This window comes from Phyllostomus discolor, chromosome 5 (genome assembly GCF_004126475.2).
Source record: "Phyllostomus discolor isolate MPI-MPIP mPhyDis1 chromosome 5, mPhyDis1.pri.v3, whole genome shotgun sequence".
In the NCBI taxonomy this organism is placed as follows: Eukaryota; Metazoa; Chordata; class Mammalia; order Chiroptera; family Phyllostomidae; genus Phyllostomus; species Phyllostomus discolor.
The window spans coordinates 100,407,073-100,425,043 of NC_040907.2; the positions used below are offsets into that span (position 1 = coordinate 100,407,073).

Here is a 17,971-nt window from a genome sequence, read left to right on the forward strand (position 1 = left end):
ATTTATTTTGGTTATGAAATTAAGTAAAAATCTAAGTAGATATTTCTGAAATAGTTTCCTAACTCCTTCTTCATTGGTTTCTGTGTTTTTAAATATCACTGGGGTAGTAGAGCTTATACGGTGAAAGGGCAGATCTAAAATTGGACTGTCTGAATCCAACCCCAGCTCTGCTATGTTACCTGTTCTGTGACCTTGAGTCCCTAATCTCATTGTACCTCAGATTCATCAATTCTGAACTGGCAATGTTAATAACATACATACTTTTGGGGGTTGTTTGGACAATTAAGTGCTATAAGATATGTAAAGTGTGTAGAAAAGCCTGTCCTGCAAGTATTTGTTGTTATGCATAAGTCTCTATGTTTTCTGTTAATGTTTTATTTTTATATAAGAACTATATCACATTATTGTAGTTTTGTAATAAATTTTGTCTGCTAGAGCAAGATGTCATTTTTCACTCCTCACTAGCTTGTCAAGATCACCCTACCAAAAAACCCTAGAATTTTTAGTGAAATTGTTTTATAATTTATAAACCAAACTGAGAACTCATATTTCAAATAATATTCAGTCATCCTATATACAGAGTCTGGCAGAAATAATGCCTGCTTGAATGTGGTTGGTAGGGCAATAATATGGAGATAATAATTTATAGTTTTAATTTGAACATTTCACCTAAAATGTCACATAGTGTGCTTGAGTGCAATATTGTTATGTTACAGAATTACATGCTCATGATTTTATAATTTAAAAAAGGGTATTATTTGTGCTGGACCCTGTATGTTCTTCAGTTTTCTTCATTTAGTACCAAATTTTTTCATTAAAGCTCTTCTCAAAATCTTATTTTAGGCTATTATGGGGTTTTCTTCTTTTAATCAAATCCCACTTGATTATGGCTGCCTCTCTTCTCCCCATCTACCTTTACTTTTCTATATAGTTTGTACCTTATATTTTTGTCTGCTTGTCTGTTATTGCCATTGGAATGTAGGTCCTAAGAGGTCAGTAACTTAGTCTATTTGGTTGACCACCATCTCCCCAGTACTCAGAATACAACCCAGATGTAAAGATATTTGCTGAATAAATAGGTAAATACAATGGTATTTATATTGCATTCAATAATTTTGTGGTACTCTCATTTTTAATTCTTGTATTTTTTATAATAGAGTCTCAGGTTATTTAGCAGGTCATATTACCTCCAAGTAATAATGCTTTCATCTTCCTGTCAAGCCTGTTGTTTAAGCTTCAGGTTTATTAATTTGGCCAGAACACTATTAAATAATAATAGTAATAATAGCCATGTTCTATTTTTACTAATTTTATTATGAAATCCCCAATTTTATTTTTAAAAACAAGGCACTATTTAAAGCTTAGCTATTTAAAATATTGACACTAAAACAGTATGTCATACAAAAACATAGTAAAAACTATTTCCTAAAAAACAAAAGGTAACTAACTGTGTTAAGCACAAAAGTTTCATGTTTCTAGGATATTTCCTAACTTAGAGGTCACAAATGTAATTCATTATTAAAATAACTTTTACCTTATAGTTTTCTGCATCTTGAATGAGATCTCTCATGGAAGTAGACAATTGATCCTTTTCTGATTGAACAGATTTGAGTTCTTCCTTTAGAGTCTGGGCCTATTTTAAATATATAAAAGAGAGCTTTTATGAATTGGAAAACTTGATTTTCTAAATGTAACATTCTTTAATCTTGCATTTTTAAGTCACTTTACCTCTCTTTTGCTGGAATCTAGTTCTTTCTTTGCTTTCACAGCAACTAGTTTTATCTTATTTATTTTCTCCTCTTTCTCTTTGGATTCTTTTTCTAGATATTCTAAAAACATAAAATGAATAGGTTATATTATGAACTCAAAAGGAAAAAAGGGAAATATTCAAATTATTTATTTTAGCCTTAGAAGTTGATCTTTAATCTGGAACACGAAACCTGCAATTTGAAATTAAAAGTAATAAAATAAGTACCCAAAACATTAATACCTATTTAAAAAATCGTATGTGTTAATTTTAGAGAGAGAGAAGGAAGAGAGAAAAACATTTGTTGTTCCACTTATGCACTTGTTGACTGACTCTTCCAAGTGCCCCAACTGGATTGAACTCACAACCTTGGTGTATCTGGATGACACTGTAGTCAATGGAGTTACTGGGACAGGGCAATACCTGTTTTTATTAAGTGAAAGCCTAATTATTCATTATCTAAGTGAGGCAAACAATGTAAAAAAGCTCCACTGTATTCAACCCTCTGAAATAGTCCTTTTTTTCCTCCACTTTGTGTCTAGGAATTGGAGAGGCTTTGGGGACATTTTTAACCTAAGAAGACTCCCTGAAACACAAGTATGCCAGGATTTTAGGAGGTAATTTGAAAAGAAGGATCAAGTAGAAGAGATACCAAATGAAGTGATGTATTTATGCTCCCTAGGCACACTCCTCTTGGTTGGTGGCTCTTATTTTTATGATAAAATCTGTAATGTGTTCTATGGGTCCAATCTTGACCTCTCCCCTTAACAGCTTTAGCCATCTTTCCCATTTAATCTCCACTGTTTCAGGTTACTTCTTGAGGGTATCATTGCTTAACTTCAGCTACGATTTGAAGTTATGTCCCTACTCATTAATCTAGCTGCACCTGTCCCCCTACACACTTTCTCTGGCTGCTACAGATAAACCATCTATGTGTGTGTATAGCACAGGACAACTGTTTCAATTCTGCATTTTATCTTCTCACCTATTCAGGCAGCAGTGCAGCAATTCCTCCCTTCTCCTTTTTTGTTGCAGCATTTCTCCTTCTCTATTAGTTTTTTACAATTTATAAACATACAACAAGAAAAATATCATCAAGAGACCAAGGTCAGGAATAAATAATAGAAGCAGCCTAAGTGGGTTGCAGAGAGGTCACGACAGGATAGGTGAAACATCATACACACACACAAAAAGGCAAACCAACACATTTCCCTTCTTGATATTGTTCCATCTATTCTTTCTTTTATAGCAAAACTCCTTGTAAGAGTTGTTTATACATGCTTTCAAATTTCTTTCTCCATTTGCTTCTTGAACTCACTTTAATCAAGTTCTGGCTTTGGCACATCATGGGTACTACTACCATCAAGTTATCAATAACATCTACATTGCTTAATGTAGATGTTGCTTAATTGGTTCTTCGTACCAATGTTACTTGATCTATCACAGCATTCACCATGGTTAAATATTTTACCCTCTTGAAACACTTCCTTCACTTGTACTTTATTTGCCTTAGCTTTTAAGACTTTTTGTGCTGTCTTTCTACCTGACTGACTGATCCTTCTCCATCTCTTTTGCTGTTTCTATCTTTCTGATTTTAAATAATGGAGAACTGTGTCTGGTCCCCCCCCCCACACTTTTACTTCTACACTCATTTCCTTGGTGATCTCAATCTCATGGCTTTTAATGCTATTACGTTGATTATAACTTTTTATCTCTGGGCTAGCTCTCTCAATTGCAGATTTGCATATTTAGCAGTCTGTTTGACATCTCCACTTGTGTCAGTACTTACACTTAATTTATTTAAAACTAAGCATGAGCATATGATCTCCCTAACCTGACTTGCCCCAATCATCCATTACAGAAAATTGGGAGTCATTCTAAACTCTTTCAACTCCTTTCTCCCAGGAATTATGGGCACATTACATAGTGCTAAGTATTTGTTTCTTCATCTTCAAAGGAGCAACCCCATAATGTTACTATGAAAAATAAATGGATAAAATAAAGTCCCAACTCTCTGCATTGGACTGGTGCTTCTATGCTCAGACTCCTGTCTCTCCAGGTTCTTCCTCGTATGGACTTGATGTTATATACGTTAACATACATGTACCTGCTATTGTCTCTTGGTAGAATCCCTTTCTTCTTGTGACAAATTTTTCATTCTTCAAGGCACAAGAAAAGCACAGCCTATTCTGTGGTGTTTTACTAACTTAAAACAGGCAGTTACTTTTTGTACTGCTGACCCTATACCATGTGTACACATCAAACTACTATAATAACAGCCCCTTCTGGCACTAAGCTCTTTGAAGATGTGGTCTGTATCCTAATCACCATTCTTTTTCTCTTTTTGATTTTTAAAAGATTTTATTTATTTTTAGAGGGAGGGGAAGGAAAGGGGAAAGAAAGGGAAAGAAAGATCAACGTGTGGTTGCCTCTTACATGCCCCTTACCAGGGACCAGACCTGCAACCCAGGCATGTGCCCTAGACTGGGAATCAAACCAGCAACTCCTTGGTTTGGAGGCTCATGCTCAATCCACTGAGCTACACCAGCCAGGGCCTAATCACCTTTCTATTACTAGTGCCTAGATAGCTGGGCATTCAAATAGTGTGCTAAGTAAAATATACAAAACAATCATAGAACTATTTATACATAAAACCACATCAATCCTTTGCTTGGATTAAAAAGAAAGTGAGTTTTGAAAGGGAAACAAACAGATGGCAGAGAGGCAAGAATGGGGAAATTAGGAAGAGAGAGCTATTATTACTATTTAAAGACTCATTAACTGGCTATTATATTTCCCAATCTATTTTAACACTAAGAATCTGTGTAATTGTGACAACATATGCAAAACTGCTTACCTATTTTTTCTGCTAGTTCTTTTACCAAAGGTGGTTGATCATTTTCTACCAAAGGTGATTTCTCTAAGCAATCCTAGATTTTACAGGGGGGAAAAACAGATTTCTGGTGATAAACTGATTCTAACATTAAGCATGAGAAAATAATTAAAGAATTCATACAAAAAGAAATTTTGTGAACCATCTTTTTCTTCCCTTGAGACCAAATATTGACTTATACATATAACAGTCACTGTAAACAGTAACGTCCAAAGCCAAGATAAATCCAGCACGTCAAATACATAAGGAAAAGATTAGCTGATTAATCATACTGTCACAAATTTTAAGAAATATCTAAAATTTTAGCTAATTACCACTATTGCCTCCTATTTTGTTCAATAGTGCTCTTTAAGGTATTATGTACATTGCATAGGAAATTCAAATGTTTCATGTTTATTTGCAGTTTTGCTGTTAACTAAGTTATACAATGTTAACCAAGACATTTAATCATGTAATCTTATCCAAGACCATAATTCTAAAATGATCTCAAACCAAAAAGCTATTAATGTGATAACAGAATATGTAATATGGGAATGTTTAATGCAGTTTTTCAGAAATTTCCCATTTGCTCTTAAATGTTAAAAATTTATTTGACTTCAAAATGTGAGTTTAGAACTAAGAATTTATTTAAATCAATAAATTCAAGTTAATAGTACCTTTAATAATATCAACTCTGCTTTCACATCTTGCAATTCGGCTTCTTTTTCTTCTAGTGCTACCCTTAGGTTATCAAGTTCCTTTATAAAAGATTTTTCTTTTTCATTATGGATTTCAATTTTGCTACATAAATTTTTCGATATTTCTTCAACTTGAATTGAAAGATTCTTATTTTCAAGCATTGTTTTTTCATTATCATTCTTCATTTCTAGAAAATCAAACTGCAGGGCCTCTTTTGCTGATTGGGTTTCTTCTAACTCTTTCTTTAAGAGAACTTTCTCTTGTTCACAGTCTCTTAGTAAAGACCTAAATTCCTCACATTGAACTATATTCACCTCTTGAAGGCATTTAATATTTTTTTCTAACTCTACTACCTTTTTATCATATTGAGAAAGAAAGTTGTGTTTTTCCTCATTTATTTTAGCTAAGGATTTACCTATGGCTTGTAGGACATTTGCAACATCTTGCTCTTCATTTTCTTGTGAAACTTCTGACTCCATTTGTTTAAGAAAACCATACAACTGTGTTATGACAAATAACTTCTGAACTTGCTCACTTTCAAACTGTTTACTTAAATTATCTCGCTCTTCAAGTGTTAACTGAAGTTTCTTTTCTAATTCAGAAATATGTTCTTTAAGCATAAAATGTCCTTTTTGAGATAGGAAAGCCTCTAAATCCCTACTCAACTGATTCTTTTCTGAATTTAGTCTATTGTTTTCCTCATAAAGAGACTTTACTTCAGATGACAATGATTCCTGGTTTTCAGAGAGGGTTTTCAATTGAACCAAAAGCTTTTCTAGCTTTTGGTTATTTTGATTATTTTCTTTTAAAGTTTCTTCTAGTCTTCCTGTCAATTCATTTACCTTATGTTCTAGCTCACTGTTGTACTGGGTAGTTTGCTGCAATTTCTCCCTAAGTTCTATAATTAATCTTTTTTCCTTCTCACATTTTATGTGGAGATCATCCATCTCTTCATGAGACTTTTTTATTTTACTTATGAAATCATCTTTTTCTTCAGTAAGAGAACTTATCTTTGCTTCAAATTCTTGTAACATGGACTCTCTCTGACTAAGACTAACTAAATACACTTCATTCTTTTCTTGAAGATTTTTTGTGGCATTTTCAAGTTCTGGTACAAGTTCTTTTTGTGATAATAACTTCTCATTTTCTCTTTGGAGATGATTCACAGTTTCAAGAAGAGCATCTTTTTCCTTAAAAGCAGTTCTGAGCTTCTGCTGAAGTTCATTAACATCAGATGCTTGCTGTTGCTTCATGGATTCAAATTCTTGACTTATTTTTCCAGCAGATTCCCCTAGTTCTGTTTGTAAAATTTCCATAATCTCTTGCAAACTCTCATAATTTAATACTGCTTCTTGCTTTTCTTGCTGTAGGTTTTCACACTGCTCCTTAAGACACTGTATTTCAAACATTAATGTTAATTTTTCTTTTTCTGAATCTGACAAAAATGTCTCATGTAATTCTGATATTTCCTTTTGATGTTGTTCCTGAAGACTCTGTACTTCTTTGTTATGCTGTTCTACAGTATAGCAAAATTGTTTATTTGAATCTTCTAGCTCAGATTTTAATTTTTCGATTTCACAGCCCTGATCTTCTTTAGCTAGTAATAATTCATTAATTTTAAATTCTAAGTCTTCCCGTTCATGAAAAAACTCATCCTTTATATGCTGGGCATCAATTTCAAGTTTTAATTTAAGATTATTCATATAAATTACCTCATCTTTTAATATATTATGTTGAGACTCTAGTTCTTTTAAGGTCTTTTCTAAGTATTTGACTTTTTCATTTACTATTTGTTCTACAAAAGTATCTTCCTGTAAGAACAAAGAACATATCTGATTTTCTTGGTTTGCATTTGAGGCTTTCCCTAAGTTTTCTATTTCACATTCATATTTCTCCTGCATGTTCTTCTCACTTGCCTCACATTGTTTAACTAAGTTCTCCTTTAGCCGGTTTAAATTATTTTCTTCTGCTTCATGTTCTTCAGCAGAGGCTGAAATCTGGCACATTAATTCTTTCACCTCTTCTTGGTATGCGGCTTTCAACTGCAGAAGTTCTTCTTGCAAACTATTAATATCTTTTTGGTAATGCTGAGAATTAGACTCAATGACATTTTGGAGATGAGTAATTTCTTGCTCCTTTTCATTTGTGGCAGCTTCTAATTGCTTTTGCAGATATAAAATTTGCTCCTCATAGGCTGGCCTAATTTTCTGAACCTCTTGTTGTTTTTTAACATTATCTTCATAGTTACTCTGAAATTTAAGTTGTTCTGAAAACTCTAACTGTTTTTTTGCTTCTTCCAATTCCTTTTGCAATCTAGTTTTATCTTCATTGTGTTTGAAATGTACTGCCATTAATTCATTTTTCAAATTTTCTATTTGCTTCATATAGTTTCTTTGTGATTGTTCAAACTCCTTGTGCATATCTTCCATCTTAGTTACAGAATCCTATTATAAAAATAAGCACAAAAACTATTTAATTAAGACTAAAGAAACCACAACCCTCATGAAAAGTATTAGCCACAAGCTAGCTAGAGAGAAAGGGAAATGAGCAGAAAGGTACACAGAGAAATAGGGTACTGATATTCAAAGAATTCTACTTAGGCTCTGACTACCTTAAGTATGACAATATATATAAGCAGTACTAATGTTGTACTAGGAAATTTCTCTTTATTTTTTTTTAAATTTATTTGAAAGGGAGAGGAAGGAAGATGGGGGGAAGGAGAGAGGGAAGGAAAGAATGAGAGAGAAAGGGAAGGAAGGATGGAGGAAGAGAAAGAGAGAGACAGCAATTTGTTGTTCCACTCATTTATGCATTCACTGGCTGACTCTTGTGTGCCTGAGCAGAAATTGAACCCACAACCTTGGTGTATCAGAATACTCAAAACAACTGAGCTATCAGGCCAGGGCAGAAATTTCTGAATTTTCTTTTAAAAGGACAAATTAGGTAGGTTGTTTTAAGTCACAAGGCTTTAATGACTATCTCCCGAGTAGATTAGTAGATTTCTTGGAGAAATTTGCCCAGACCTATGAGGCAACTGAATATCCTAGAACTGGGTGGATAATACTATTTAGAGTGTTTGTGAGAATCAACCTACTTAAATAAATGCTTTTCTAAAAAAGATTTTATTTATTTATTTTTAGAGAGAAGGGATGGGAACGAGTAACAGAGGGAGAGAAACAACAGTGTGTGGTTGTCTCTCACATGGCCCCCACTGGGGACCTGGCCCACAACCCAGGCATGTACCCTGACTGGGCATTAAACCAGCAACCCTTTGGTTCACAGCCCACACTCAACCCACTGAGCTATACCAACCAGGCCTAAATAAATACTTTTTCATATAAGAAATGCTTTTATTTCATTTTTATCAAAGAAGGACATTAGCAACAAGGAAGATTAAACAATGCAACAAAGAAATGTTAGCTCTGTCTCTGTTGCTGAGTGATTTCAGTTATTTTTCTTTTTAAATATAAATTTATTTCCTTGTTTGTAAATTGTTAAAATCAGATCAGATGCTTTTTAAGGTCTTAAGTCTAAAACTCATGACCACACTATATAAGTTAATAAAAAATTAAAATATTGCCTTACCTCGAACTGTTGCTTCATTTTAATATTTTCCTTCTTCAGAGAAAGACAATGTTGTTCAGTCTCTGCTTTTTCCAGAAGAATAGTATTTAGACGTTCAGTCAGTGCCTATTTTGAAACAAGATTATTTGTTTGCCTGAGGTTAAAAATGGTGCATTTACCATATACATATTTATCTCATCTTTCCCAAAAAACACTAAAGTAAGAATAACAGATTTAAGAAGTTATATTGATAGAAACAAAGAGAAGGGAGAAAAGATATGAGGATACGAGAAATTTCAACATATTTTTGGAAAACTGAAAGTGAAAGAGGAGAAACAGAAAGAGAGAGAGAAAGAAAGCTACAACCTAAGGGCCTTCACAGAGAAACACTTGGGAAAAACCAGAAACAGTCTTTAAAGAAGTACATGCTCAAGAACTGGAAGCTCCAGATATTGTTGAAGAAGGTACTTGGTGTCAAAAAGTGGGGATTGGGTGACGATATGAAGGAGTAGTTAAAATAACAGGTAAGAAATTTATCCATGTCCTGTCTCCCTCAGAGATAGGTTTATTCTCTGCAGAACTTAAATACGAAAGGAAGTTAATAAAATGAAGATTAACAATTTAAGGGTCATTTTTTTAAAAAAAGCTAACAAAGCAGACAACCTCCAGCAAGACTGATCAAGGGAATACTGAAGTAACAAAAATGTTATGAATAAAAAGGGAAAAATATCTACATATAAATCAGAACTTAAAGAGAGAATTATGAACAATTATTTGGCAATAATATTGAAAACTGGAATAAAAATGTCTAGAAAAATATAGCTTTACTAACTCAGGAAAAATAATTAAAATGTATAATTAACACTATATCTACTTAAAAATCAAACCATTTATTTAAAATTGTCCACCAAAGAAAATAGAAATAGTTTTCCTCGTGAGTTGTGTCCAATTTTAAAAGAACAGATTATCTCAATTACATGTGAACTTGTCAGACAAAATTAAAAGCAAGAATGTCCAAGTTATTGTACAAAATTAGGATAACTTGATTCCCATACCCAAGGACTTCACAGATAGGAAAACCATAGTTCCATTTCATCACAAATATAAACTTAATCCTTAATGTTAAAATCTGGATGAATGTTAAAATCCTAAGTAAACATTAGCCTACCATCCCCTTGAATTGCCTACCAATGAACTTATGTGAAATAATAAAGAAAAACTTCGTTGTTTTAAAAAATAAACAGATGCAGAAAGTTTAGTTCTATATTAAGTTATACATGATTTTTCTAGAATAGAAAACTAACTTATAACTTGAATAACTGATGCACACTTTCCCCAATCACCCCCCAAAGTAATTTTCTCATTAGAACTGGAAATCAAAGATATAATTCTCATTTAAATTTACCAAACCATTACTTTCTGAGGCTTGAGTGGTTAGGATAATAGGCATTAATATTAAACTAATAATCTGAAAGGTGAAGTTGGCTAACTTAAGAGAAATTTTCTAATCTCATATTTAGTTTTGACAGAATGGGAGAATACGCTGATTAATAAGAAAGGGCAGATAGATATTTATATATTCTGAAATGGATTTGTATGAAAAGTATTTTAAGAGCTAAGAGTTAACTGATATAAAATTAAAATTTGTGGTTTTCTTTTCAGAAACAAAAGCTTCCTTCTGGTGCGTGTGTATGTGTTCATGTTACTTGTGTTGCACACAAATGTGTACATAGGCATGTGTATAAAATATCCCCACATATATATGGTAATAACAGTAATAATGAACACTTATTGAGCACTTATGTGACAGACACTAAGTGCTGTACATGTACTTACTCATAATACTCAAAACAACCCTATGAAAAGTAGTAATTATTATTAGTTATTTTTTATTTATTTTTTTATCCTCACCTAAGGGCATTTTTTTAATTGTTTTTAGAGAGAAACGTTGATTGGTTATCCCTTCCCATGTGCCCTGACTGGGGATTGAACCCACAACCTAGGCATGGGCCCTGACCAGGAATCAAATCTGTGACCTTTCAATTTACAGGACAACACTCCAACCAACAGAGCCACATCAGCTAAGGTAAAAGCAGGAATTGTTCTCTCTACTATAGCGATGAAAGAACTGAGTCACAGAGAATGAAGAAACTTAGCCCTTATCACAAGACTGGTAAGAGGCAGAGCAAGGATCTGAAGATCTGACAGGAAATCTGGCTCCAGAGTCAGTATTTAGTTAAATATCATGTAGTTGTACTTTGGTTACAGCTGATCAAGAAAATACATAATGACCCAATAAACAAAGAAAACTACTATGAATTCAGTAATGCTTAAATAAATCAATTCATTATGAATCCAAATGGTATTTGTGCATACTGTTCATGCTTCATGTACTATTTCAGCTAAAAAAAAAAGAACAAAATGATATTGCATGATATGCACAGGGATTTGAGATCCCCTGTAGTAACTTCCTGAGTCCTTCAATAGTCCAATGTCATAAGTTTAGAGGCACCTGATAAGAGTGTAAGATAATATATAATAAAAGAACAAATCACAAAACTAAAATTATAAATATGAACAAATAAGAAAAAAATTATTGCAGACCTCTGAGAAGCAAAAGAAACTTTCAATAAGATTAGGCTAAGTGGGAGAAGGAAAAAAGCATTTAGTTAGAGTTAAGGGCAGGTAAGAATAAGCAACTCAGGTTCTTAACCAGAATAATGAAACAAAATTAATATTCTGTGATCTGGTAATTGGATATAAGAGAGAAAAAGAGAAAGAAAGCCTAGCTGAGGTTTAATATTAAAATAAGTCATACATGACATGAGATATTTCACAGAGAGCTGGGGAATAGAGATGAGGATAAATTGCAACATTACCTTGAGAAAACAGATCTCTGGTGACTGAATAACACATGCAGATGATAAAGGAGACAGGAAGGCTGAATAGTCTCTCATTGTTAAAGGTCTGAAAAACACTGCTGCCTCTGGTGTCCAGGGAAGGGGATTTGGTCATGTTGAGGAGAAGACAAGTGTAATGGGTAAAGACTTTGTCCCCAAATAGCTAGAAATTCAACTGTGAGATTTGAGTCAGTATTCATGTCCAGAGATACCTATCCATCTATAGATTACATGTATGTATTAGTCAGCCCCTAAATCATCAAGTCCTGAGTATTGCTGGGTTTTCTGAGGGGGAGAAGGAAGAGGAGGGCTGACACTGAGGCAACAGCCATAATTACAGAGTGTGTTGGATGAAAAGGAGAGAGGATAATTCTCATTGTAGAATAGAAGAGACCTCAAGGGAATTTAACCCTCTCTTTTTACAGTTAACCAGAATGATTAAAAACTTATCCAAGGGCAGAAAGGAAGTAAAAAAACAGGGACAAAAAGCCAGATAGCACTCAAGGAGGCTGAAAGCCCTTTAGGAAATTTGATTTATCATTACACATTTCCCCTAAGTAAATAAATCAAAATTAAAGCAATATTCACAGCTGTTTCATTACCTTAATAATTTCATCAGTTCCTCCAGCAACAGAATTTGATTTGAGTTCTTCAATTTCTTTCTCTAATTCTAAACATTTAAAAAAAAATTCTATTTCAGAAATGAAAAATAACTGTCTAAAATAGTAAGTACATTCTTTTAAAAAATCACTACAAATTAGAATACATTTAAGAAGTAGCAAATATTTTATGAAAATATTAACTTTACTCAGTATTACCTTTCATTTTCCTTTTTATTATGGAAAACGCCAAACATATAAAAGATAATAGTATGATTAGTCTGCATGTACACATCACCAATTTAGCAATTATTACAAGGTTGGTCTTATTTCAACCTGACTTGTACTCACTTTCTTCTTTCTGTTAAATTTTGAAGTAAACATCAGACATTATATTATTTCAGTTGTAAGCAACATTAAAAAATGTTTTCTAATTGTTGCTCAAGGACATTTTTTTTTCCCAGTGCTTTTAGAGAGAGGGGATTGGGGGGAGAGAGAAACAATAAATTAGTTGCCTTCTCACATGTGCCCTGACTGGGAATTGAACCCACAACCTTTTGGTTTATGGGACTACTCTGAAATCAACTAAGCCACAATGGCCAGGGTCATGTTTTAAAAAAATTTAATTCTCACCTAAGGACATGTTCATTAATTTGAGAGAGAGGAACGGAGAGAGAGTGAAAGAGAGAAATACTGTTGTGAAAAAGAAACATCTACTGGTTGCTTCCCATAGAACGGGGATCAAATCTACACACTTTCGGGGCATGGGACAGTACTCCAATCAACTGAGCCAACCAGCCAGGGCTGTAAGCAACTTATTGTAAAATCTTAAAGCAACAACTAACCTCATTTACTTCATCAAGTCATGTCTAGGTCTGGGGCCTAGAACACCTTTCCAAATAAATTATTCCATCACAAACTGATCCAACCTTCCAAAACATAATTTAACCTTTCAAGTCGAAAGTAAGTCTTGGGTTTTAGGATGGGCGGTTAACATCTGTTAAGTCACTGGAAATTCAAACACTAACCCATAAATACTAAAAACGATACTAATACCTTCATCCTTTTGGAATATAAAGAAAGGGAAACTAAATAGGTAATCAGTCAACTTCAGCAAATAAATATAACTAAAAATCCTAGAAATGGAAATCTTTTATTACTTTACTTAGGCCTCTTTTTACTTCTTTGGCTCACAACCTTATGTCTCCCAACATTTCAGTTGACTAGTATAAAAAAATGCTTGATTCAGAAGATTATACAATCTAAATAAAGTAAAAATTGTGTTTAATTTTAACAACTTGTTTTTAAAAACCCTCCTCCCTGACTTTAATAATTCAGAGGCATATAATTTGAATGCTAAATGATAACAGATTCTACCACACTAAGATTTTAGTGGATTCACTGGTAAACAAGTCAATGTATTATTTAAAAACTAACTTTTAACCGTGATTAAATGATATTGTGGTCAAGATAAATATTTTCAATCCAGTACCTGTACATCTTGAATTAGCTTTCTGTATTAGCATCACTTGCTTCTTGGCAAACTTGATAAGTTCTTCCTTGGGCAATGTTTCCAGCTGGAAGATATAGTGATGTTACCAATTTGTTGTAACTCATATTTCTATTAAAATGCAAAAAATAAACATCACACCTGCCAAAAAATAAAAATCCTATTGAATAAACCTTTATGTCAACCAAACACCACATTTCTAAAAATGAGCAAACGCAACTTCAATTATTAGTGAAGCAAGTACTAGGGAATGTAAAAAATAGCATATATCCTCTTACAGATATTTTTGTCAGAAGTTAAGACACTATCTAGGTTTTAATTTCTTTAGCTGAAAAAGCAGGGAATTGAGACTACTTCTACTTAAAATTCTTTAGAGCTGTATGATTACTTCATTCTATCCAAGGAAAGTCGTTGGCTTCATGTAAACAAGTAAGCAAGCATAATTCTTACAGTAATAAAATGAATCACATTGCATTTAGGCTTTAGCTAATAAATCAGGGAAAATACTTAACTTGGTTGTTTTCTCACCTATAAAATTGAGATAACAATAGTAGTTATCTCACGGTTAGCACGAAGCCGAAATGAAGTAACAGTGTTTACACAAGTGCCCGAAACTTGATGTGCAAGCAATACATCACGGTCTTTGAGAATTACTGAATGGTAAACTGCCTTGCAGGACCATAAAAACTACCCGATTCAACTCTCTCTTTCTTCACTGCATAAGAGAGAAGGGAGAAAGGCTATTTTTTAAATAGGTCACCCCTCTCTCTATGTCAAAGTTTTCAAATTTATCACCCTTTCACTCTTCGGGGAGCCAGCTAGTCAAGTACTCACTTCACCTTAGATTTCCCGGTTCCAGAGGTTGCTGTTGAAGACACCCCATCTTGCACACGATCCTGCAAAACAAAACCAAATCCAGGTCGTCAGAAGAACTCTTTTCCTAATCCTGAGTAGAATGCGGAACCTTGAAAGATAAAAAACCCTTCCGTGTGATCAAGTGGAGAAAACCTTTAACGTTCGAAAGAGACATGGGGTAGGAACCGCCTGCACTAGGGCAAAGCGTATATAAGTGGCTCTCAGGGACCGGTAATGGCGAAGGACAGAATATGGGGGAGGTAGGAGAGACCGGGCAGCGGGAGGCTGCGGGGACGTTGCTGAGCCATGAACCAGGCCTGCACCCGCGTCTAACCCGGGTGCTGGAAGACTCGCCGGAAAGACTGTGGGCCTCAACCCCGGTCCGCTGCTGCTGCCGGCTGCGTTACCTCCATGGCAGCTAGCCCACTCCAGCCGCTTGGTCCACCGCCCGGCAGCTCGGTTGGCCCACAGCGGGACGTCGCCTCCTAACTTGCGTCTGTGGCAGCCTCTGACGTGGCCCCAGCAGGAGGTCAAAGGTGGTCATTCTTCCCAGGCACCGTCTCACGCGTCTCCATGGCTACCACCGGGGCGCTTCCGCTTCCGCCTGCAGCCTCAGGCAGTTTCCTGTCCCGTCAGGCTCCGCCCCCAGCAGGGGCCTGGTCCCGCTGCACAGGGGAGGTATACGCTGTCCAGCCCAGTCACGGAGGAAAGAACCGGGGGACCTCCTCTACATGGAGAGTGAGCCAGTTAGCACAGGGGTGTGCTATATTAGTTGTAATGGTATTGAAACCAGAAAAACCGGCATTTGTGCTGCCTGTCACCTACCAGACCCAATAAGCAGAGACAGATTGAATCTTTATGGGTCCTATATTCAGATGGCTGGCCCCATCTGTACCCTAACAGATCATCTTAAATTCCATTTTAAACTCACCCTTTTTATAAGGAAAAGGAAAGTGTAGGTAAAGGGTTTGGAATTCAGGGAAAAAGTTAATCAGATAAAAATTTGTAGCATTCTTTCATCTGAGTCCTGGGTAGTATCTCACCATGGATACAATAGCTCAGATAATACCATCCTGGTTGGTATCTCACCATGAATACAATGACTCAGTCCTCCTGAGGCACAAAGGTGGAACTGCTTATGGTCTCCTAAAGTCAAGGTGGGTCACACCCTCAGTGTCTAAAACGATAGCTTTTTACATACATTGATCACTAAGCTTATTAATTATTACTTGAAACTAAGATTTTACCAACATTTGTGTCCCCCATCACTAGTCAATTATTTGAGGTGTGGAATTAGCTGACAACTGAAAAACTACAGGGATATTTGGTTCTATCTATTAATATAAAGAACTGTATAGCAATTTTTCCCAATATGGTATTTAGTCTAAGATCAGATATTGCATTAATTTTTACATGTCTTTAGGCATGTTTTTGTTTCACTTCTTATTCAATCTGGAACATTTCCACAGCCTTTCTTGGCCTTTTATAAAGTCAACATTTTTTATATTTTGCCCAAACAAGCAAAACCAAACAATTGAGCTCATAGATACTGAGAGCAGCGTGTTGATGGTTGCCAGAAGTGGGGAGTTGGGGGTGGGGAGCAAAATTGGTGAAAGGGGTCAAAAAGATACAAACTTCCAGTTATAAAATAAATGAGTCATAGGGATGTAATGCACAACAATGGTGACTATAGTTAATGTATTGAATATTTGAAAATTGCTGAGTAGATTTTAAAAGTTCTCATCACAAGAAAAAATTTTTTGTGTCACAAGTGATATTGACTAGACTTATTGTGGTGTTTGTTAAGGTGGTCAGTGAAATGAAGCAGGCTGTGAAAAAATTCACAAGGAGAAGAAAGTGTAGAGAATAAAGTTTTTATTCACTCTTTGAGAAAAGAAAAGGACGTGGTATGGAGAGCTACACGGACCTTGAAGGGTGGGGGCTTTGAGTTTTTACTGGATTATAATTGGATTAAAAAAGGGTGGGGTTTGCTGTTGCATGGCCCCTGGGCTGTTAGGGTATTGTAGCACAAGGCTGCAGTTTGTTCCATTGTTATCTTCTGCCTGTGGGCTGTAGGGAGCAATTAATTCTATTCTTGCTTCCAGTAATTTCCAATCCTGAGGACATAAACTCAGAAGAGTAAAATGACAGTCAAGTTTAACAAGGTGATAGGCCTGCTAGGCAAATGGTGCTACAATAATAAATGGGGCTGGCTTTTTCCTTTTAGTGATCATTTCCCAATATATACAAATATTGAATCATTATGTTTTATAGCTATAACTAATGTTATATGTCAATTAGATACCAATTTTTAAAAAGAACTAAAAAACTGACATTTTTTAAAATTACATAGTCCTTTCCACCTTATACTTTATTTTTTCAATTAACATTCAGTAAAACTGACTTTTTTTCTTGCCATACAGTTCTTTGAATTTTAATACATATACAAATTCATGTAACCACTGCCATAATCAGGCTTCAGAACAGTTTTATTAACTGCAGAACACGCCTTCATACCACTCCATTGTAGCCAGATACTCCTCCTATCCCTAGCCCCTGGTAACCACTATCTGTTCTTTGTCACTGTAATTTTGTCATTTCATGAGCTCATATAAATGGAAACATATAGTATGTTGCCTGTTGAAACTAACTTATTTTGTTTTAAGATTTATTTATATATTTTTAGAGAAAGGGGAAGGGAGGGAGAAAAAGAGACATAAATATCAATGTGTGGTTTGCCTTTTTTTACACACCCCCACCAGAGACCTGGCCTGCAACCCAGGCATGTGCCCTTACTGGGACTCAAACCATTGACTCTTTGGTGTGCGGGCCGGCACTGAATCCACTGAGCCACACCAGCCAGGGCCGAAACTAACTTTTCCTCAGCAAAATGCCTTTCAGATTCACCCAAGTTGCAGGGGTGGGTGAGGCAGGGGAGGGCAATGGGGAAAAATGTGGGACAACTGTAATTGAACAATAATAAAAAATAATTTAAATTAATTTGTTCCTTTATATTGCTAAGTACCATTCATTGTATGGAGGTACTGTACCATCATTTGTTATTTGTTTACCGATTGCAGCACATTTAGGTTTGTGTCCAGTTTGGGGTAATTATGAATAGAGCCACTGTAAACATTCATGCAAAGGTTTTTGTGTGAACATAAGTCTTTAAGAAAAGGTGATTTCTTCCTGGGGAAGACCAGGAAGAAATCACCACATTGGTCA

General features: G+C 35.0%; 1 protein-coding gene across 6 annotated transcripts in view; it reads right to left on the reverse strand.

Moving 5' to 3' along the window:
* Positions 1 to 15,335, reverse strand: part of GCC2 (GRIP and coiled-coil domain containing 2) — a 92,955-nt gene extending 77,620 nt beyond the window's left edge. For 3 of the 6 annotated variants that reach the window (XM_036026634.1, XM_028511289.2, XM_036026633.1), the window contains exons 1-9: positions 15,154 to 15,335; positions 14,731 to 14,787; positions 13,874 to 13,958; positions 12,385 to 12,452; positions 8,904 to 9,008; positions 5,297 to 7,762; positions 4,605 to 4,677; positions 1,729 to 1,829; positions 1,535 to 1,633 (exon numbers count right to left, since the gene is read on the reverse strand). In XM_036026634.1, coding sequence (XP_035882527.1) covers positions 1,535 to 1,633; positions 1,729 to 1,829; positions 4,605 to 4,677; positions 5,297 to 7,762; positions 8,904 to 9,008; positions 12,385 to 12,452; positions 13,874 to 13,958; positions 14,731 to 14,787; positions 15,154 to 15,159 — 3,060 coding nt within the window. In that variant the 5' untranslated portion in view covers positions 15,160 to 15,335. Of the gene's footprint in view, positions 1 to 1,534; positions 1,634 to 1,728; positions 1,830 to 4,604; positions 4,678 to 5,296; positions 7,763 to 8,903; positions 9,009 to 12,384; positions 12,453 to 13,873; positions 13,959 to 14,730; positions 14,788 to 15,153 lie in introns of those variants that run through there. The other 3 variants (XM_028511288.2, XM_028511286.2, XM_036026635.1) reach the window with 2 other exon arrangements.
* Positions 15,336 to 17,971: the final 2,636 nt, after the last annotated feature.